Genomic DNA, 22148 nt, shown 5'->3' on the forward strand with positions numbered 1-22148 from the left:
TGTAGATTCGATTGTTAGAATCATTAAAAATATAAATAAACCAATCAAAGACTTTACCGCGAATGCAACTCCTTTAAATTCTTTATCTTCATGCTACATCCTCTGGATCCAACATAATCAACCAAACATGGTGGAGGGTTCCTCCTCATTACCCATGTTTGGTTGCCAAGGAAATAGAAAAGAAAATAATAGAAAACTAAAACATTCTTAAAAAACTAAGCAGAACAAATAGATAGATGGAGAATTCCCCCTTAAAACCCTAACAATGAGAATTTATATATGTTTTCTAACCCTAAAAAGACATGTGACGTAATCTTATTGTTATTACAAATATAACAATCGATATCCTGCAAATACAAAGATAAAGTCTGATTTAGGAATTCTGAAATGAAAACAAACTCAAGGCCATTGATTTCAAAATCACTTCTTATTTCTAAATTCTGAAATAAGCCACTGGTTGAAAACCGAAATGGGAGTAATTTTGATTTTGCAAAACTGAAATGGACCTCCTTACTTCAAAATTTAGGAGGTATTGGTTTCCTCCCGTAATGCTTTCTTCAATTCAGTTTGGAAGGTTTTGGGTTCAAAATTCCAAATTCATGCACTGGTTTTGTTGCTCTGCTCCTTTTGATTTCCATTTGATTCCTTTCATCGATTTGAGTTGTTTTTGCTCCTTTTTGGCTCCCACTACTTTTAGGTTTCCTTACATGATTCCATCAACTTCATGAAATCTTTCCTTCCTTGGAAATCGTCTACATTGTGTGTTTTATTCTCTTTTTGCTGTATTATTCGTTAGATAAACACACAAGTCCTCAATTGGGGATTTAGCATACATTTAAGTTAAAAGAGTAGATTAACACTTAAAATGCATTTAAAAGTCTTGTCTTAAGTGAGAGAAACTTCGGTTTTGAGTGTTAATCACAATCTCCTAACCTCTTATTCCAAACAAGCATGTGAAAAAGAACGGAATCAATTCTAGTGTAAAGGTCAAGTAATTGGTTTAACTTGCATGTGTTTCTCCAAACATTGGCATATAGATGGTAAATTTTCCTCTTCCATGTGGAATGTATTGTTTTTTTGATAATCAAAAGCTCATATGTGATATTTTTAAAGAATTGATAATAAGAAATGTGTGTTTCCCCAATGTCGACTTAACGAAGTGGCTATCCATTTTATGCAGCATGCTCTGAAATATTACTCCCTTGTTTTCGATGCCATTTATACTCCCAAAATAACCAGACTATTGCGGGAAGCACAAGAGTCCGGAGCCACAATTGTTACCGGGCTGGAGATGTTCATTGGGCAGGCATATGAGCAGTTTGAGAGGTTCACAGGATTGCCTGGTAAGATGCATGCCACAAGCTTATTAAAAACCCAACAACTCCATATAATCTTTATTCTAACTCGTGCTTCACGTCCCTGCCCTATTGCAGCACCAAAGGAACTATTTAAGCAATTCATATCAAATTTGCAATAAACGAGGCCATTTTTGGCTTATCTCTGGTGCGGATCTTATACAGAGCTGTCCTGTTGAGAGCTGTAAAGCCCGTTATTGTATTGTCGTACTATTACTCATTCTCAATGTTAGAACTGGATTTTTATTTCTCTAATTCATGTGGCTTGAGGATTGCTCCAGAAGATGTTCCAGTATGAATGGTTCCTTTACATTGGCTTTAGACCAAACTGAAATCTGCCGAGTTGCCGTTTGATGGCTCGGGCATTTGAACTGTTTCAGCAGAGGTACCAGCCTCATGCCAATCGCAGTGAAGCTTATTACGACCGACCTGGTTAGGTTCCTCACTCTCCGATATCCTTGTTTTCAATTGATTGAAGTTCAGAGTGTGTGTTTACATAGCTAAAACCAGTTTAGCTTAATTTATGTTATTAACTAAATTTGCAAGTTAAGAGTTCATTTGGCAATAATTATAGAAAGCGTTTTTATCCTAAAAAATGCTTTTGAAAAAAAAAAAACAGGTGTTTAATAAAATTTAAGAATTTAAAATTTTGAAAAACCTTTGTAGCTTTTGTCAGTTGATTTTTTAAAAATATTTTTAAATAAAATACTTTTACTTAAAACACTTTAAATAGAAACGCATTTAAAGTTGTCTTTTAAGGGCTCTTTTAAAAAGATGACTTTTATATTTAAGTTGTAGTTGTCCGTTCGAAAAGCAACTTTCAATCGATGGCATAATAGGCGTCCTGGGTTTGAAAATAGTTTTAAAAAATATCATATTTCAATAAAAATAAGAAAAGAAGAATATTTTTTGTTGGAATCCTCTATGGGTTATCGCTTTAAGCTCTCAAAGCAAACTCTTCGGTCTCTTTTATACAGTGTCAAAACTAGAATGCTTTTAAAAACAACAATCTATCTCTTTTTGGGATGTTTTCTTTCAAGTGTTTCTTTTTAAAAAAAATGGATAATACTGTTATAAAATTAGAAAGAAATGAAATGCAAGTTATAAAGTAGAATAATGATAAATATATATAAACTCTTATAAATGTATAAGGAAAATTTAAGAGAATAAATAAAAATTAAATTAAATTTAAAAAAAAAAACTTGAAGGAAATGTATTTTTTTTTTTTTTAACTTAAGGTGTCCTTTATATAAAAGACTAGGAGCCTCTTATAGGCTTTACAAACATGAGTGTCCTTTATATAAGAGATGAGAGATCTTTCTTACGTTTTATAAATAGCTTTCATTTGATACTTGGGATATTTGATTAAAAGGGTTAGTGAAAACTCAAATTTTAAAATTTGACTTTTGTCATTGTTTTTGTCTTATTTGAATAAAAATGTTCTTATTATTTTTTTATAAAAATAATATTTTATTTGAAAACTTATATATAAATATTTGAAATGGTGAAACGCGTTTATGTAAAAAAAATGAGTTGCTTTTAAAAAAAAAACATGAAAATGATTAAATTCGTAATTTGTGGATCATTTCATCCCTTTTAATCAAATATTTCATAATAATATTTTTTAAAGATGAATATATATATATATATATACTTTGAATTTTTCACATTTGTAGTTGTTTGACCATCTTATTTAAAATTTAAATTTTATTATTTTATTAAGAAAATAAAAGAAAATTAGTTATGGGTGAAAAAGAAATAGTTAGATTTTTAAGTTTGAGCCATTATTTTTTTGTACTGAGTGGATCTATTTTTAAGTTCTAAATTATATTTAATGATTACAAGATTTATTAACAAATTGAAAGCATTAAGTCTCATTCGATTTGAAGTTCGGGCGAAAAAAAAACTCATAAAAGTATAATTATGTATAAAGAAGAAATAATCGCCATTTCAAACCAATTTTCGTTGTGATTTTTTATATTAATTAAATTAGTTTTTGAGTTCAAAACTATTTTTTTTAATTAATAAACTTGTTAATAAAGCTAACATATTAAATTTTATTTACTTTGAAACCTATTTATTTATCGAGAAAAAATTCATAAAAATGTATTTCTTAGAAGAGAAATAATAATGTTATTTTGCTCTTAATTTTGTTCATAAATTTTTTGTATCAATTGAGTGAGCATTTGAATTTTTAAATTATTTTAAAAATGACTAAACTTGTCAATTTATTAAATGGATCAAGTCTTCTTCCCATCCCCTACATAAGAGGGGAGAAGCACAAAAGGGTGGAGAAAAGGGGGGCAAGCGGACACACCGGAGAAAAGATAGAACAACAATTGTTTTCCCTTCCTCTACTAAACCTAGTGTTTAGTTCCGAAAAATATTAAAGAAAGAAAAAAATATATATAAAAGAAAATGATTTTTTTATCTTTAATTGTCTTATAAAAAATATAAAAAAAAATCAAATATTATTAAAATTAATTAAAATTTTATGTATATTTAAATTATTTAATTTTTATATCGATAAATTAAAATAAATAAAATAAGTTTGAAATAATAAATATAAATAATTTATTAATTTTTAATCTATTTTCTTTTTCTTTTTTTTTTTTTCCTTTTTTTAGTTTTCTTTCATATTTTCTTTCCTTTTGCATTTCCCTACAAAACATACAAGGTTTTCCTCCATTAAATTCCTTTCTTTGATTTTGATAATTGAATTCTTGATTTGATTGAAAAAACACAGCACAGTTAACATAACGTTCAAAACTATCCGTACACACAGCACTCCCGCCGCAATAATTTAATCATTTATATTGAACTTTTGGTATTGCTCAAAAAGGGGCCATTATTTTGAGATGCACGCTAAGCATTGGCATTGCTAAACCAAGTAAGTTGATGGGTTGCTTCGCATTTCATCTTGGAAATACCTACGCACATGCATTCGCATCTCTTCCAAACTACGTCCAAGATCGTAGCTTTAGCGAAATTGGGTAGAATTACCTCTGCCCGCAGACTGTTCGACGAAATGCCGCACAAAGACACAGTAGCTTGGAACGCCATGCTTGCTAGCTATTCTCAACTGGGTCTTCACCAGCAAGCTCTCTGTCTCTTCCACCACATGAGAATCGCCAACTCCAGGCCTGACCGCTTCACCTTCACTGCGACGCTGAGTGCATGTGCTGGCTTGGGTGAGCTGCGGCGTGGAATGAAAATCCATGCACAAGTTGTTGTTTCTGGATGCCAGTCTTCGTTGCCTGTTGGCAATTCGCTTATTGATATGTATGGGAAATGTCTGAGTGCTACCAGTGCGAGAAGAGTGTTTGAAGAGATGAGTATTATGAATGAAGTATCATGGTGTTCGTTGTTATTTGCTTACACAAGCTCTGGTCTGTTTGATGTTGCGCGTGTAGTTTTTGATGGTATGCCGAAAAAGGTGGAAATTGCATGGAATATTATGATTTCTGGCTATGGGCAATGTGGGGATGTTGAATTGTGTCTGGGTTTGTTCAAGAAAATGCGAGAGGATTCACTCCAGCCGGATCAGTGGACGTTTAGTGCTCTCGTAAATGCATTGTGTGAACTGCAAGAGCCTTCGTATGGATACATGATGCATGGATTTATCATTAAAAGTGGCTGGGTTAAGGCAGTGGAGGTAAGCAACTCGATTTTGAGCTTTTATTCGAAACTAGGCTGTAAGGATGATGTGATGAAGGTGTTTGAGTCCATAGGAATATTAACCCAGGTATCTTGGAATGCAATGATTGATGCCCATATGAAAATAGGAGATACCCATGAAGCCTTTCTTGTATTTCAGCTGGCACCCGAGAAGAATGTGGTTTCATGGACATCTATGATCACTGGGTATGCAAGAAATGGGCATGGGGAACAAGCTCTTAGCTTCTTTGTCAAGATGATGGAAAATCACATCCAACCAGATGATTTTACATTTGGGGCTGTTCTACATGCATGTTCTAGCTTGGCAACACTAGGGCATGGTAAAATGATCCATGGCAGCATAATCCACTATGGTTTTCATGCTTATGTCGATGTTGGAAATGGCTTAGTGAACATGTATGCCAAGTGTGGAGACATACAAGGATCAAACACTGCATTTAAAGAGATTCTCGGGAAGGATTTGGTTTCTTGGAATGCAATGTTATTTGGATTAGGGATGCATGGACATGCCACCCAAGCTCTAGAGCTTTATGAAGAAATGGTGGCATCTGGTATGAAACCAGATAAGGTGACTTTTATTGGCCTGCTGATGACTTGCAGCCACTCAGGGCTCATAGAGAAAGGTCAGGCTCTTTTTGAATCAATGGTTTCAGTTTATGGGCTCTCCCAAGAAACAGAGCATGTGGTGTGCATGGTGGATTTGCTTGGCCGGGGTGGATACTTGGCACAAGCAAGAGAGTTGGTTGATGAATATTCGAGAACAGGTCGTGCAGAGACCAGTTTGCCTGAGGCTTTACTAGGAGCATGTTTTGCACATAGTGAGGTTAGGATGGGGGCAAATTTGGGGGAATATTTAAAGGTTTTTGAACCTCAAAAAGAGATGAGCTATGTTTTGCTATCCAACCTGTATTGTGTGAGTGGCCAGTGGAAGGAAGCAGAAATGGTTAGGAAGACAATGACAGATCATGGGGTGAAGAAAATGCCCGGTTGTAGCTGGATTGAGGTAAGAAATAAGGTGACAGTTTTTGTAGCCGGGAACCATTCACATCCCTACATGGAAGAGTTGTGTAAGATACTAAACTTCCTCAAATTTGAAATGAGAAATCCATTCTTTTCTGGTTTCAAGAATTGAGGAGATAGAAGGGCATTTAACTTCTGTCAACTGTGATTATCCCTACTATGACAGTATGACATGTTGGTTATAACATGCTGTTCTCAGTTGCAGCTGAAAGAATAAAATGACTATTCAGGTCTGGCCAATTTCACAATAAATGAGCAAGCTTGGCCTTAGCTCCTCACCAGGGGGACTGATGTTGTAGTTGTTGAAGATGCGCAATTTTAGAAATCTTACCAGAGAAGGTGGGGCAGGCTCAGGAAGAAAATTGCATCCAAGCCTACTACAAATGCTTAGGTCAAGAATAGGCCCAAAAGCGAGCCCAAACCACAAAAAACTGGTCTTAAGGCCAAATTGTTACGGCCTGCTAAGTGTGAGTGCTGGGAGCACTTGAGAGGCCTAAACGGTGCTTGAATGCCCACTGGTTCTTGGACCACTCTTAACATAATGGTAAAGAAAGGCAAATTCCCAAAATAAGACAGGTCTTTGTATGATCACAAGATATCAAATATAAGCTAGTTCATGTCAATAAGACGAATCACTTGATGGATTTGGGTCATATGAGAGGTAGTGTAAAAGGCGAACATAGCCAAAACCTAAGCTAGCTTAGTAAATCCAGACAAGGAAATATAAATGAGAATATCTCATGAAGCATTGAACAAGTTCACAAGAATCTCTTAGACCTAAGACGAGGTCAAATGAGTGACCTCAAGAGGAAATGAGAGTAGAGACCTAAGTGTCATGGACTTAAACCTTTCCTAAGCTCACATACAGCACTTAAACAACTCAAACCACTTGATATTGCTAAATCAGTTTTTCCTCGAACTTAGCTTTTTATGCTAATAAGTTAGTCATTCCTTGAACTTAGCTTACCTTTCTTTCCTTGAACTCGACTTCCTTTGCTAAGCAATGCATGTAACACGCTAGGAACAACAAAAGGGCCAATACTTAAGAGAGTTTAGAAAAATGGAACTTATATTGCACTAAAATACTTTACAAAGCTTAGAAGACTCTCAAGTGTTTGATGTCTTGGCCAAATGAGGTCATCCTCTATTTATAGGCACCTTAAGAAGTCTCTAGAACCCTCAAAAGGTTTCCCACTTATCTAGAATATCCTATATAAATCCTATGTATAAAAGTAAGTCTAAGATGTCTCTAGAACTCTTCACATTTCTCCACACCTTTCCTTTGTCTTTCATCCTTGTGTAGGGATGTGTGAAAGTCTCCAGACTTTTCTATCTTTCTATACTCCTTCGCTAGTGTAGGTAACTCTAGATGATTCAAGAAGCTTCCTACTTCTCTATATAAGCTTAAATGAGGGTTATTTTGAGCAAGTTGTAACATAAGGTTCACCTAATTGATTTAACAAAGACAATAATGGGCATTGTGAAGTCTAACTAATCCAACCTAGGTTAATGACCTAAGATGAGGGGATGAATTGGGTGATATTTAATTTTTACAAAAATTAAACTTTAATAAATGAAATTAATTAAGAAAAAGAACGATAAGCATGTAAATTAATAATTAATGTAAATAGAGAGCATAAAAAGAATGATGTAAGTATTGTTTCACAGTAGTTTAGCCAATTTCTGACTTATATCTACTCTCCTCAAGCTTCAATTAATCCAGAACTTTAATCAAAGCATTCACTTCATATGATGATATTATAATTCTATTCAATCCTCTGCGCATCTTCTAGTGAATGCTTGAAGTTTCTCAAATGAAATATCGAAGATTCGATAACAATCCTAGTAAGCAAGATTGACTCAAAATATATAATGGAATCTAGGATTAGATCAAGATGCACTAAATGATTTGAAAGTTTTGGATTGAATGTGCTCGAGACACTCAATGAGAATTCTTTGGGTAGGTGAGAAATGGATACAAAAGTTTTCTATTTTCATAATGTAATTTGGAGCTCATATTTATACGAGGGAAACTTAAAACAATTATTAGGCTCACAATTTAAGTTTGATTAATTGAGTAACTAGTTGACTCAATTCACTAATTATTTAGTATTAAATGCTTTGACAAGTGACCATTAGGGTATTAGGGACTTGATCAATCCTTAACCTATCAAAGTTATGCCTTAACTAGTTAAAATATCCTTCTATCAAATTGAGGTGTTTTTTACCCTCTCGACTAGTTGAGCATAAGCAACTCAACCAATTCCCTTATAACTTGACCATTTTGAAGATTTTGCAAGTTTTAGGACTAAATCAATATCAGGAACAACGTGTAAGCTTCCTAAAACAATCTATGAACCTTTTAAACAAGATTTTTAAAAGATTTTAGCCAAAGTTCTGTATAAAACATGGATTCATCCATTTTTGAGAAAGCATAATATGGGTAAGTTTAAAAGGATTAAGGGCATAGAAATTTTAAATTAACCCCAGTGCACCATAAACCATTCTTACACAAGGTTCTTAAAGGTCTTCAATGAGTTCAAGTCTTCATTTACTTAAATTTGTCCATTACTTGATATTTGACTTAAGTTAATTCCTTAGAACCCGTTAAGCTTGATAAAATCATTAGTATCATTGATGTCATGTTGTTATTATAAAAACACAATTAGAGGAAACTTTGAGTATTTTAACAATTTTTTAAAAACAATTGTTGAGAATAGTTTTTGAAAATTGGTTTTTTATGTTTTGTATAATAAAAGTTTTTGAGGACCTAAATTACTTTTAACCTCTTTTCTATGTTGTTAAATATACTAGTAGTATGTTATGCATGTGGGGTATGTGTGTGATATGTGTTAATGCGTAGGCTTTGGGATTAACTAATTAACCATATGTTAATGTTTGTATAACCAACAAAAGAAATGGACCAAAAAACTTGACCAAATTCTACAAAGTTCATATTCCAAATTTTATCAATATCAAAGTAATATGCATCTACGAAAAAGAAGAAATTTGTTGGCAACTAATTAAATAAACAATCGAAACACATAAGGTAAAAAAGAAGAAAAATGAGGCAATAGTAGGAAATTAATAAAAAAAAAATAGATAAATAAAAAACATAATCATTTGTGCATGTATAATTTATTTGGTTTATAAAAAAATTAATATAAATATAATTAAAAAAATGACACGTAAATTCAAGGGAAAATAAATCATTAAACTTAGAGTAAATTTATGGAAAATACAAATGAAAAAATACAAGTAAAGACAGCAAATATTAGAGAAAAAAATAGATTTAGGGAAGAATAATTTTTTAAGTGGGTAATGATTATTGAGGGTTACAAGAAAAAATAAATAGAAAATGTGAAGGTAATTATGATATAGGTATTGTGTTTTCCAAATTAGTAGCTTGCATGGGTATTTTCACAAATATTTGACTTTCAAAAACAATTTGTTTTTGTTACGTATGAATAAGATTTTTAAAATAATTTTTAGGTCATTACAAATAACGATTTAGAATAAAATATTAATGAATATTAGATGGGTCAAATCAAGCAAAATTATTATTTATTTCATTATTTTAAAATAAATAAGAAGTTCTTCACCAAAAGATTCTATTTGTTACTTTATTATCTTTATCCCAATTCATAAGATAAAATTTTACTCTAAAAAGTCTTAATTAAACTATTCTTATCTCTAATATAAACATTGTTACAATATAATGTTTAGGAAAAAAATTAAAATAATAGAACATTACTAACGACTTTCATTTCTAATTTAATTTAAATTATTTTATTGAATATGGTAAAAAATAATTCACTCGACCTTGTGTAATTTCAGTATTCAATATGATAGAAACTAATATGCAATTTATGTATGATAAGAAAGGGAATTAAAAAGAAAAAGTTAAGGTTTGAGAAAAAAATTACAAAAATGGAGAATGAATTAGAAACTAAAAAATCTAAACACTTGTAAATAACATTTTCTAGAAAGTTAAAATGTTAATATTTTGTTCCTAAGTCAATTTGGCAAAGGGATTGTTACTTATTTTAAAAATATTAAAATTATCTTTATCTCTCGTGTAAACGTTGTTAAAATATAATTTATAAGGAAAAAAAACATACAAAGTTTTAGTAATTATTTTTACCAAGTAAATTAAGTATGTTTAGTAAAATAACTTAATAGTATGACTTAAAGTTAAAAACAACTTTAAATAATAAGTAAAAATAATTAACTTATTTTTAAATACATTTTTTCATTTTATCTTTTTACCCCTATTTATTCTAATTACCTTCAAGATTTCATTTGTTATTCCATAACCTTTATTGTTACTCAACTCAATTGTTCCACTTTCATTGTTGCATTAACTCTCCTTGGCTTCAAGATTAACTTTATGAACCACTACCTCTTCATTAAGAAGTCACATTCTATTTCTCATTTTTTGTAAGTTGCAATATAAATGTTGTTTGATTTTTTTAATATTAATTTTAAAATAATTTGTTGTGTATTTATTTAGTAGTAAAATATTATTTCATCTTTTATAATAAATATTTTGTAATTATTTTATAAAATTTTATGTATTTATAATACTTAATGTGCATTTTTTTTAAAATTATTCCTTTATATTAATAAGGTAATTGTTAGTTATAATTTATATGTTAAATATGTCAATTTGTGATTTAGAATAAGTTTTTTAGTTAATTTTATCAAAACAAATTTAATAATTTTAAAGTAATAATTATGTAATAAGTTTTAAATTAACAATATAAGTATAATTTAATTTAAAGTTAACTTAAGTCTTTAATTAAAAAGTATTAAGTTTTACCTACTTTTTATATTCTCTTACATCTCTTTAATTTATAACTTTCCATATAACTCATATTTTCTAAATCCCTCTACAAAATAAATAAAATATATTATATTGTTTTATGTATATAAATACATTATTTGTTCTACCACAATAATTCTTAGCAGGTATTTGGTAAACCAACTTAATAACTTAAAGTAATTTAATAACATAATTTAAGTTATTAAGTAAATTAAGTATGTTTTGTAAATTAACTTAATAATATAACTTAAAGTCAAAAACAACTTTAAGTAATAAGTAAAAATAATTAACTTATTATTAAGTTCACATCTTTATTTTACTTTTTCATCCATATTTTCTCTTGTTACCTCCATGATCTTTTTTATTACTCCATATCTCCATTGTTACATAACCTCATTTGTCATACTTATAATTTATGATGATAAATATATTGATTTAATGATTTAAAATAAATTTTAAATTAATTTTATCATACAACCTTAATATTTAACTTAAGAATTAAGTAATAAGTTCTAAGTTAACTACTTAAGTATAATTTAACTTAAAATCAACTTAAGTCATTGAGTAATAAGTATTTAGTTTTTGCAAACACCCCCTTAATCTACCAAATTCATATACTTTTTCTTTAAAACTTATTTATTTGGGAAGATAACTATGATAGAAGCTATTTGAGTGTAGTTTTTCTATATTATGTTTTTTTGGTCTGAAAAGGTCCCATTAAAAAATTTATTTCCTTGGAGAAACTATTTATACTCTTCTAAGTTTACCATTTGTTTCATATAATTTTTCTATTTCAAATTTAAAATACCTTATTAAAGATATATTTCATTAATTAGTTTCAATTTTTTGTTTCAAAATAAAAACATGAAACACATCAAACATAATTAAACGAATTACTATTTGTAAAAAAATAATAATCATCGTTCATTTGTTTCAATGAACGTAGTATTAAAAGAGCAAAGCCCAACATAAGAATGATGAAATCTGCCTCACTCTTTCGAAATCATATCATTCACACATGCAACTTATGCATCATTGAAGCTTTAAAAACCAAATTCAAGCCCTAGATATTGATCTTTACAATTGGTTGGAGTATGATGTTGAGTTCGTGATATGAGGGTGTTAAAATCACCTTCTAAAATCTAATGTGTACCTCCTTTCGTAAATCACAAACTTGTACTTTGAACATAACAAAATCACCACCTAAGAAAAAAAATCTAAAAATAAAAGCAATTAAATGAAACACCAATAAAAAAAAGTGTAATGAAAGTTAAAGAATATAAAAATAATAATAAGTTCGGTATAAAACCGATAGTAGTTTGAGTATTAAGTAATCGAGTTCTATTTGGAACCTGTCAACACTAAAACCTCCATTTATCTCCCTAGAACTATCATACAACTAAGAAACCAAAACCTTGAATCATTTTGTTTCCAACATAACAAAAAAATCAAACAAAAATATGCAATGACAAGCAAATGATGAAAATTTATGATTTTTTGCCCTTTATTTTCAAAGCATCAAATCGATTGAAATCCTAGAGGTTAAGAGTTTTCACCATTGCTAAAGTGGGGATAAAGAGAGTGAGGGCTTGCACGATAAAGACTACCACCATTTTGTAAGGATAAAACAAATATCTTTTGCACAAAAAAAGAGAGACACGAAAGACTACATAGAAGAAGGCAACGACCACCATTATAGTAGGAGAACAAAAGCTTATAAAAAGGGAAAGATATGAAAGATACTTAGTTTTGGTAATGGTCAACATAGAAAATCAGACATTATAATGGGGAGGCAGTATTTGAAAAAACATCTTCCACCTTATGAAAAAAATTTAATTTTTTACAAGAAAAAAAAAAAGACATTGAAGACCACTTAAAGGTAATGAAAAAGTCATATGATGGAAAGGTAGTAGATGGAAAGATATCTTCCAACCACATTATAAAAGGAAATTAACTTATTTACAGGGGTATTTTTGGATAGAAATAGAAATGTTTTACAAGTGTAGTAACCTTTTATTTTCCATTTCTTTATGCTTGCCTTTATTATCATTTTCTTATGTTTCATAGAAAAAAGTTAAATGAGAAAAATGAAAGAATGGAGACTTGAGGCCTATTTAGTAACTATTTTTTAAAACAACTTTTTGTTATCGAAAACGGAAAAAAATTTAGAAAACTCAAACCAAAAATTATTTTATGCTCTTAAAAGAACAGAAAATATATTATTTTCATATAAGATCTTTTAGTTGTTTTATGTTGTTTTTATTTATTTTTTAAGGATTATTTTAAAAAATAATTATATATACATTTAGAATGATTAAAAGTAAAACACTGCATATAAAAATTATTTTTAAAATATTTTTAAAAATATTATAAATATGTTAAAAATATTTTAGGTTTCTAAACAGATACAAAACATCAAAAACTATTTTTCAGAATTGTTTTCAAAAACAGTTTTTACCAAACATGTCTTGAGTTAAGGTTTCTTAGGAATGAGCATATATGAAGAACACAAAGACATTTTTACCCCTTTATCAAAATAAAAATAAAAGTCATTACTAGTATCGAAAAGTTCGAGTTGATTTTCAACAAGACTCGTAAATTCAAATTGAATTCAGGTTAGAAAACCTAGTGTTGAAAAATTAGGTTGAATGAGGTTTGGATAAATGACCTTGGAAGTTCAACCCAACTCACCTGAGTTCAACCCAACTCATTCGAGTTACACCCCATGCAGAAAATGCAATTAGAGCCCGCAAAAAAATTTTCAGGCTGAGTTCGTAAAATTCATAAAAAGCAAGGGCAAACTCGGAAATAAAACAAGCTAAAAACCCCTGAACTTTCAGTTATTTACAAAAATCCTCAACCCCAACACAAAATGAGAGGGGCACAGCGAGAAAATAAACGAAACCGAAGGGCTTCTCTACTCCTCAATTCTTGTTCCCGCTGTGCGGATTCTTTCCCTCTTCCGAGATTTCCCTCTCTTTCTCTCTTCTTGTTTTCTCGCGAAACAAACAGCTGCCTAACTCTAATTTATTCAGTATTACTAAGGTAATTACTATCCCCTAAACCCTTTTAGCTTTAATTGATCCGATTATTTCTAGGGTTTTTCTCTTCAGATTATTCGAGGCTTATGTTTGACTTGATGAACCTTGTTACTATACATTTCTATCGAAAATTTTGTTGTGTTTTATGTTCTGTAAATTTCGTCAGTAGCATTGTTCTGCGTTGGTGTGTTTATGTCACTTCCAATGACTGGTAAATTTTGTTTTTGGAGTATTTCGAGTGCAGGTTTGAGTTTGGTTTTGCCCAAATGTGGATATACTTAGGGTTAAGGGTATCTATTTCTTACTCATTAAGTTGGTTGTGTTTATCATCAGTTATTGTTCTCCTCCAATTAATGGTTGCATTTCGAGTAGGTGTGTCAATATATGAAATTTTATGATCTTGACTGAAAGTACTTTAATATGAAGTTTCCGGGGCAAATGATTGTCTAGGTTCCGCTTGTTTTGCAGGAAAGTTTTACCCATTGAAAAGACTGATGGTTTTTTTTAGTTATATTTTATTTCTATTTTTTAGTTTTTAGTTTTTATTTTATTTTTAAACTATTTCCAGAGAAGTATTTGGAGACTTATGCTAGGTTTTATCAAGCTATGGGGTAACATTTCCATGGATACACTCACAGAGTGTTATTTTTGCTCCCTGGAAGCAGTTTCTATTAGCAAAACTGAGTGAATTGGTTTATTTGTTTTAATAAGGCAAAGTTTGGGAAAATTGTCATGTTTGTTTCAGTTGGCCTTGCAAGAAAAGTCTCTTTATGCTAAAATTTACCTTTTTTATGCCGAGATTTCTTTTTTTTTTTTTGTTTTGGGGAAATCTTTCTTCTTAAAGGAAGGGAGCTTCAATGGAATCTTTTCCTTGTTGTGATAGTTTCGCAATGCAATGATTTTAAACTATACTTTTTCCCCATTATTTTATATTTTCCTAACAAGTGATTTAGAATAGTTATGAGCTGATGTTATTTTATATTTTCCTTGTTTCCTATAGGCCTCATACTCACAATTTTTTGTGAGTGAAAGAGAGCTGCTTTGAGGGTGATGAGTTATTTCGTGGGGTTATTGGTCTATTAGCTTATGAACTCATGGGGCCTGCGTTCTTAGTTGGGTGTTGTAATGTGATCATTCTGGATATCATATAAAAATAGCTTTGCCAACAGGATTACATTTTAGCAGTGATTACAAATAGAGTTATGATGGATCTAGGCTTATGTAGACTACTTGAGGACCTTGATAGAAAGACTGCAGTGTTGAAATAGTGTTGGAATTTGTTACAGTTGGAAAAGAAATGTGTAATGGATTGCCAATATTTTTTTGGGAGGTGAAGTTATTCTTATTTACCTTACTTGTTGCACTGGCATTAGATTATGTTTTATTGTGTGTGAATCACATATAGATTGTCAGGATCATTCCTTATTGTTATTATCACTGCTATTGTTGTTGTTATTACTATCTCTCTCTCTTCTGTGGAACATAATGGTTCCTTAATTTCTACATTTGACTGGCACTGCAGCACCACTGGCTGATCATTCTCACAGTTATTGCATCCTTGAGCTAAAGGAACAGGGATATTCATTTTCTTTTTTCATTTTTTTTCTTGAGATGTTCGTCCTGAATTGTAAGTTTATTATTATCTTTGCATTGAAAGTTTAATTTCTGGCGCACATGTGTGCAATGAAAACTTCTCATAGATGCAGATTATGATTTTTCATGGGATCACATAACTTATGTATCATGTAGCGCCTCTGGATAAACACATAGATGCATGTGCTTATGTACACAAATATTATTCAACATCCTCTCCCCCCCACCCCTCACTCTCTCATCCCTCAATTTCAATTGTATAGTCTGGTGTATTTTCAGGGTTGATTTGGAGGTGGAGGTCAAAATCTTGAGTCGATGGAAATTTTCTAAGGGTCTTTACAGGCTATGCATTTTTCTTGGGTATGTTAGCATATCAACTAAGAATGAGGCACTAAAGTAGCATTTTGCATCTTATGAACTTAATTGCGGTGAGTTGAGTCTGGTTCTTTGGATTCTGGATCAGAGATGGACTGCAATAAAGAAGAGGCTGTCAGGGCCAAGGGGCTTGCTGAAAAGAAGATGCAAAACAAGGATTTTGTGGGGGCTCGGAAGATTGCAATTAAAGCCCAACAACTCTATCCTGATCTGGAAAATATTTCCCAGATGCTCACTGTGTGTGATGTACACTGCTCTGCGGAACACAAATTGATTGGGAATGAGATTGACTGGTATGGTGTCCTTCAAATTGAGCAAACGGCAGATGAGGCATCAATCAAGAAGCAATACCGGAAGCTTGCTCTCCTACTTCACCCAGACAAAAACAAGTTTTCTGGTGCTGAAGCTGCCTTTAAGCTGATTGGGGAAGCACAAAGAGTTCTTTTGGACCGGGAAAAACGGTCCTTGCATGACATGAGACGTAAAGCTTGCATGAAACCTAAAGCAGCACATCAGACCCAACCGCGTGCAAATAAGAATGTGAATTTTGGAAGACAATCTGGGGTTCAAAACAGTTCTATGAACAATGCTGCTACAACATATGCAGGTGTGAATGCCCAACACCAGCGGCCACAACAGCAGGCTTCATCAGGTTCTTCCAATGGCCGCCTGACATTCTGGACTGTATGTCCTTTCTGTGCTGTAAGATACCAGTATTATAGAGAAATCGTCAACCGATCATTGCGTTGTCAAAGCTGTGGCAAGACCTTCATTGCCTATGACATGAATACTCAAAGTACAGCACAAGGAACCAGTTGGAGTCAGCCTGCATTCCCCCAACAGAAGCCAGTCCCTAATCAGGATGCTCATAAAGTGGGTCCACAGAGTACTTTTCAGAAACCTGCTTCCAATGTGGGATTTCAAGGAAAATTTGGTGGTGAGAAGTCAAGAATGGAGTCATTCTCAAAGACTGGATGCACTTCTGAGATTGGTGGTGGGTCTAAAACCAATGAGAAATATGTGAATGTGGATATGAAGGTTGATAAAGGAGGGGGATCTAACGAAGCTAAATCCCCAGGAAAGGTGAACGGTAAGAAAAGAAAGAAGCAGGAAGTGGAATCCAGTGAAAGTTGCGACACTGGAAGCAGCTCTGACACTGAAGAATTAGTTATGGAAGAGGATGATGATCTCCCAGCTAAACAGAATTATGGACGTTATGCAGAGCAGTACCCCCGGCGATCTAATCGGCATAAACAACATGTTTCCTACAGTGAAAATGTAAGTGATGATGACAACTTAATGAGTCCTCGAAAAAGAGCAAAAGGGAACGGATCATCCTCTGCCAATGAAGAGAAGAGCGAGGATGTATCATTGAAAGAAAACATATGCAAAATCAATAAGCAGGCTGGTGCAGCTGCTGATGTAGAAGAAGATAAGAAGGACTCGGGGCAAAAAGGAACTGGCTCTTTTGATGAGAGCTTGCCTAATGGAACCAAAGAGACTAAGAAAGACAATGGAAAGGAAACAGTGACGGATGATGCATGTAAGAGAAGTCCTGAAGCTGATAATGATTTTCCTTCAAGTTCAACCCCCAAAGCTGCAAAAGATCCAGAGTTCTATGAATACCCCGATCCAGATTTTAATGACTTTGACAAGGATAGGAAAGAAGAATGTTTTACAGTTGGGCAGACATGGGCTGTCTATGATACTGTGGATGCAATGCCGAGATTCTATGCTCAGATCAGGAAAGTTTTCTCTACTGGGTTCAAGCTGCGGATAACCTGGTTGGAGCCTGACCCTAGTGATGAGGCTGAAATTGAATGGGTTAGTGAAGATTTGCCATATTCTTGTGGTAATTTCAAACGTGGGAAGTCCGAAAACACTGGAGATCGTCTTATGTTCTCTCATTTAGTTTCTTGGGAAAAGGACCGCAGTAGAGATGCTTACAAGATACATCCAAGAAAAGGAGAGACCTGGGCCCTTTTTAAGAACTGGGATATAAAATGGAGCTCAGACCCAGAGAGTCATAGGAAGTATGAGTTTGAATATGTGGAAGTCTTGTCAGAATATGATGAGAATGTTGGAATATCAGTTGTGTACTTGAGTAAGTTAAAAGGTTTTGCCTGTCTTTTTTGTCGAATACTGAAGCAAGGAATTGATTCAATCTTGATCCCACCAAGTGAACTACTTAGGTTCTCCCACAGGATTCCTTCTTTTAAACTGACTGGTGAGGAAAGGCAAGATGTTCCAAGAGGGTCTCTTGAACTTGACCCTGCGTCTCTGCCTGCCAACGTTGAAGAAATTCCTGTTCCTGAAGAAGATTTGAAGATGGAGGCTAGTAATGCAAATTCTAATGGTTCTGTTTCTAAGTCTACAGAAGAGAATGTGAAGCCCATGACAGGGTCAGAAGGAGGTTCATCTATGTTTCAGGTTGATAATGAGACCCATTTAGACCCGGAGAATGGCAATCCTGATGATATTCTCAAAGACCATAGTAGTGATCCAGCTTCTGTAGTAGCTTCAACTCCAGAAGCTTATGAAATTCCTGAGCCAGACTTCTGCAACTTTGATGCTGAGAAATCCCCAGAAAAGTTTCAAGTTGGTCAGATTTGGGCCTTGTACAGTGATGAGGATGGTTTGCCAAAGTACTATTGTCAGATTAAGAAAATTGATTCTGATCCAGATTTCAAATTGCACGTAACTTGGCTTGAAGCCTGCTCACCTCCAAATGACATGATTCAGTGGCTTGACAAAAAGATGTTGACCACGTGTGGGAGATTTAAGATTAAGAAGGGTAAGCCCCAGACCTATACTAGTGCTGCTTCCTTTTCTCATCAGTTAAGAGCAGAACTTACTGACAAGAAGAATGAATATGCCATCTTTCCTAGGAAAGGTGAGGTTTGGGCATTGTACAAGAACTGGAATGCTGAAATGACATGTTCTGACTTGGAGAACTGTGAATATGACATAGTTGAAGTTCTAGATGAAAATGATTTGTGGATTGAAGTTTTGCTTTTAGAGCGAGTGGAGGGTTACAATGCAGTTTTCAAGTCTCAAGTAGAAGGAAGATTACCTTTCAGTATGAAGATTCCTCGGGTTGAATTGCTTAGGTTCTCTCATCAAATTCCTGCTTTCCATCTGACGGAAGAGAGAGATGGTGCCTTGAAAGGAAACTTAGAGCTTGATCCTGCATCATTGCCAATTCTTTTATTTTGTTCAAACTGAAGTGGCAAAATGAGAAGTCTTCTCCCATACGATAATCCTCCACATTCATTCCAAAGGAGTATGCCTAGAATGTCTGAAAATGTTTGACGTATTTTGGGAAAAGATGCTCAAGTGTCAGCAATATGTCTGGGTAGCTGAGCCAAGTGAGGTTTGAATCAGTGCTGCATCAACTATGTTTCTTGAAGTTGCTCTTGGGAATGTGCATGAATGGAGTACTGCACGTAGGTTCTTCCAGAAGGGGTTTTGCTCTGGGGTTTGGCATCATCGGGACATAAAAGTGGCTGTGCTGGTTTTTTGTTGCATTCTTTTTTCCTTTCCGAGTTAGCTATGCAGTTTTAGCCGCTCGGGCTACACATTGCTAGTGGGGCTGGTGGTATTAGCCAACAAATGATTAGGCAAATTCCCCCTTTTTCTCCCAGTATTGAATTTCAGATTATCTGGAGATACACTGTTTATTAGCTTCCTCATTTTGATGTAAGGAATATCATATCGGCAAGCCGCATGTTTTATGTTGCAGTTTAAGTTGATGTTAGGTTCATTCCTTTGCAGAACTGCAATTGTCTTGGAAATGAAAGCCTCTCCCCATTCCCCCTTGTTTCTAAACGCTTGCTTTGACAATGACAGGTCCAATCTGTAGTTGGTATGTCCTGTGTTGCAAGAGCGATGCTCCGCTGGAGTCCTGACTAGCCTTTTACGCGGGTATCTTGGATGATAAGGCCTCAATTTGGGCATTGCTGCAATTTGATCACACCTCAGGTTCATAATGTTTTGGCATTCAAACCGTCATATTGTTAAAACCTTCCAAGTTAATACCAGAAGGTCCAGAACCACTGCACCCATCACCCACAAACCTAATTGGGACTGGGAGGAGGCGGCTCGGAAACAAGTTATTCTATATCTACAGTTTTGGGTCAAAATGGTCCATTTAGTAAAAAAAAATATAAGATCTAACCACTTTTTGAAATTTATGTTTAAATTGATCTCTTTTGTCATGTAAGTATCATATCATTAAAAAATATTTTTTTTTACCTCAGTTGGCAATAAAGCCGCAATTGCTAATTGAGACTTTAGTTTTTTTTTTTTTTTTAATTTAAAATTTAATTAAAAATTATTAAATTATAATTTATAATTGAAATTTAAAAAATATATTTAAATAATAAATTATTTATATTTAAACTTAAGAATAAAAGATATGAATATTTTATTTATTAATAAATTAATAATCTTAAAATAATAAACTTATATAACATATAAATAATATATAAAATTATATAATTTATTAATTTAATATATTTAATTTTTCATTTTTTAAGATATTAATTTATTTGTATTATGACAAATTTATAATAATAATTTAAATATAAATAATTTATTATTAAACTATATATTTTTAATTTCAATAATAAATTGTAATTTAATAGTTTTTAATTAAATTTGAAAGTAAAAAAAAATTATAATTGAAATCTCATTTAGCAATTGTGGTTTAAAAGTATACTATTATTTCTATAAAGATAAAAATTTTAAATATGAAGCCACGGTCGTCAATTAAGGTTTTAACTAAAATGATGAAAAAAAATATTTTTTTAATGACATGACACCAAAGAGGTTAATTTGAACATAAGTTTCAAAAAATAGTTAGATCTTATATTTTTTTTTTTAATAAATAGGTCATTTTGACCCAAAACTCCTTTATTTATTTGGTAATGTTTTCGAAAATTGTTTTAAAAAGAAAACATGATTTTTTTATTTTTTTTTGCCTATAGTTTTCGATAAAAGTCTATTTGAAAATTTGAAATGTTTTGAACTTATTTCTTATATTTTCACATTTTTTTTAAATAAATTTTATATGTAGTATTTAATTTTTAAATAATTTTTTATATTTATTTTATTATTTTTTAAAACAATTCTCATAAAATAAAATAAATAATTAAAAACAACTAAAATATGTTTTTAAAAAATATTTTAGGGTCTGTTTGATAATTATTTTCAAAAATAATTTTGAAAAATAGTTTTTAAAAACGGTTTGTGAAAATTGTTTTTGGTTTTTATAGAATAAAAGTCTATTTATAAACCTAAAATGTTTTTAATATTTTAAAATATATTTTTAAAATAATTATTATATTTAATATTTTAATTTTAATCATTCTACATATTTATATAATTATTTTTTAAAACAATCATAAAAAAAACAAATGAAAATAACATAAAACAATTAAAAAATGTTATTTGATTTATTTTATAATTTTGATAATAGAAAACAGTTTTTTTATTATTAAATGTGTTTTCTATATTTTTTATTAGAAAACAAAAAGCTATTTTAAAAACAATTTCTAAATAAGTCTTTATTTTTTGTTTTTAAAAACAAAAAATATTAATAATTAATACTTAATAAATCTTTTTCATGCTTATCATCTTCGTTCTACGGATAGTATATAAAATGAAATTTTCATTCAAAGAGCAAAAGACTCAAAAAAAAAAAAAAAAAAAAATTGGTGCGTAGGCCAAAATGTTAAGTAACATATCTTTAATATTTTTAAATATATTTTAAAAATAATTATTATATTTAATATTTTAATTTTAATTATTCTACATATTTAAATAATTATTTTTTAAAATAGATCTTAAAAAACAAATGAAAATAACTTAAAACAATTAAAAGATATGAAAATATATTATTTTTTTATTTTAAGAATAGAAAATAGTTTTTTATTGTTAAATGTGTTTTTTTGTTCTTTTATTTTTAAAAACCAAATTGACGGTTAATAAATTGGTAGGTATTTAAAATGAAATTTCCATTCGGAGGGCAAAAGGACTCAAAAAAATTTTGGGTGGGTAGGCGAAAATGTCAAGTATAAATGGGGGCATTCCGAGAATTGAACTCGGGACCTCTCGCACCCTAAGCGAGAATCATACCACTAGACCAAATGCCCTGTTTGGCTAGTAAGACAAACTTTAGTCAAAATTATTAATTCTTTTTTCTCGAAAGAGTTACACATAGCATAAAACTAGGGTTAGAAAGCCACTGTGGAGTGTGGA

At 31.6% G+C, this 22148-nt stretch overlaps 3 protein-coding genes and 1 non-coding gene across 8 annotated transcripts in view; 3 read left to right on the forward strand and 1 right to left on the reverse strand.

Annotated features, from left to right (window-relative positions):
- The window catches only part of LOC100242676 (bifunctional 3-dehydroquinate dehydratase/shikimate dehydrogenase, chloroplastic), a 31796-nt gene extending 30186 nt beyond the window's left edge, over positions 1-1610 (forward strand). For both annotated transcript variants that reach the window (XM_002277359.5, XM_010651497.3), the window contains exons 10-11: positions 1181-1343; positions 1434-1610. In XM_002277359.5, coding sequence (XP_002277395.2) covers positions 1181-1343; positions 1434-1477 — 207 coding nt within the window. In that variant the 3' untranslated portion in view covers positions 1478-1610. The remainder of the gene's footprint in view (positions 1-1180; positions 1344-1433) is intronic.
- Positions 1611-3999: 2389 nt separating this feature from the next.
- On the forward strand, positions 4000-6184 carry LOC100249490 (pentatricopeptide repeat-containing protein At2g36980, mitochondrial). Its single transcript, XM_002276899.4, has one exon. The coding sequence runs from the start codon at positions 4294-4296 to the stop codon at positions 6163-6165; it is 1872 nt and encodes a 623-aa protein (XP_002276935.1). The 5' UTR covers positions 4000-4293; the 3' UTR covers positions 6166-6184.
- Positions 6185-13757: 7573 nt separating this feature from the next.
- On the forward strand, positions 13758-19663 carry LOC100244334 (uncharacterized). Of its 4 annotated transcripts, XM_010651501.3 has the most exons (3): positions 13759-13923; positions 15792-15872; positions 15976-19663. In XM_010651501.3, the coding sequence occupies exon 3, from the start codon at positions 15978-15980 to the stop codon at positions 19110-19112; it is 3135 nt and encodes a 1044-aa protein (XP_010649803.1). In that variant the 5' UTR covers positions 13759-13923; positions 15792-15872; positions 15976-15977; the 3' UTR covers positions 19113-19663. The 4 variants fall into 4 exon arrangements, with proteins under 4 accessions (XP_010649800.1, XP_010649803.1, XP_010649802.1 ...); XM_010651498.3 differs by having other exon boundaries at positions 13758-13923; positions 15792-19663; XM_010651500.3 differs by having other exon boundaries at positions 15776-19663.
- A 2307-nt stretch (positions 19664-21970) lies between these two features.
- TRNAP-AGG (transfer RNA proline (anticodon AGG)) lies at positions 21971-22042 on the reverse strand. Its single transcript has one exon. It is a non-coding gene; the product is annotated as a tRNA-Pro (tRNA).
- Positions 22043-22148: the final 106 nt, after the last annotated feature.

This window comes from Vitis vinifera, chromosome 5, assembly GCF_030704535.1.
Source record: "Vitis vinifera cultivar Pinot Noir 40024 chromosome 5, ASM3070453v1".
NCBI lineage: Eukaryota > Viridiplantae > Streptophyta > Magnoliopsida > Vitales > Vitaceae > Vitis > Vitis vinifera.

Coding starts and splice junctions, on each gene's coding strand:
- LOC100249490 (XM_002276899.4), top strand. CDS start 4,294: ATGCATTCGCATCTCTTCCAAACTACGTCCAAGATCGTAGCTTTAGCG.
- LOC100244334 (XM_010651498.3), top strand. CDS start 15,978: ATGGACTGCAATAAAGAAGAGGCTGTCAGGGCCAAGGGGCTTGCTGAA.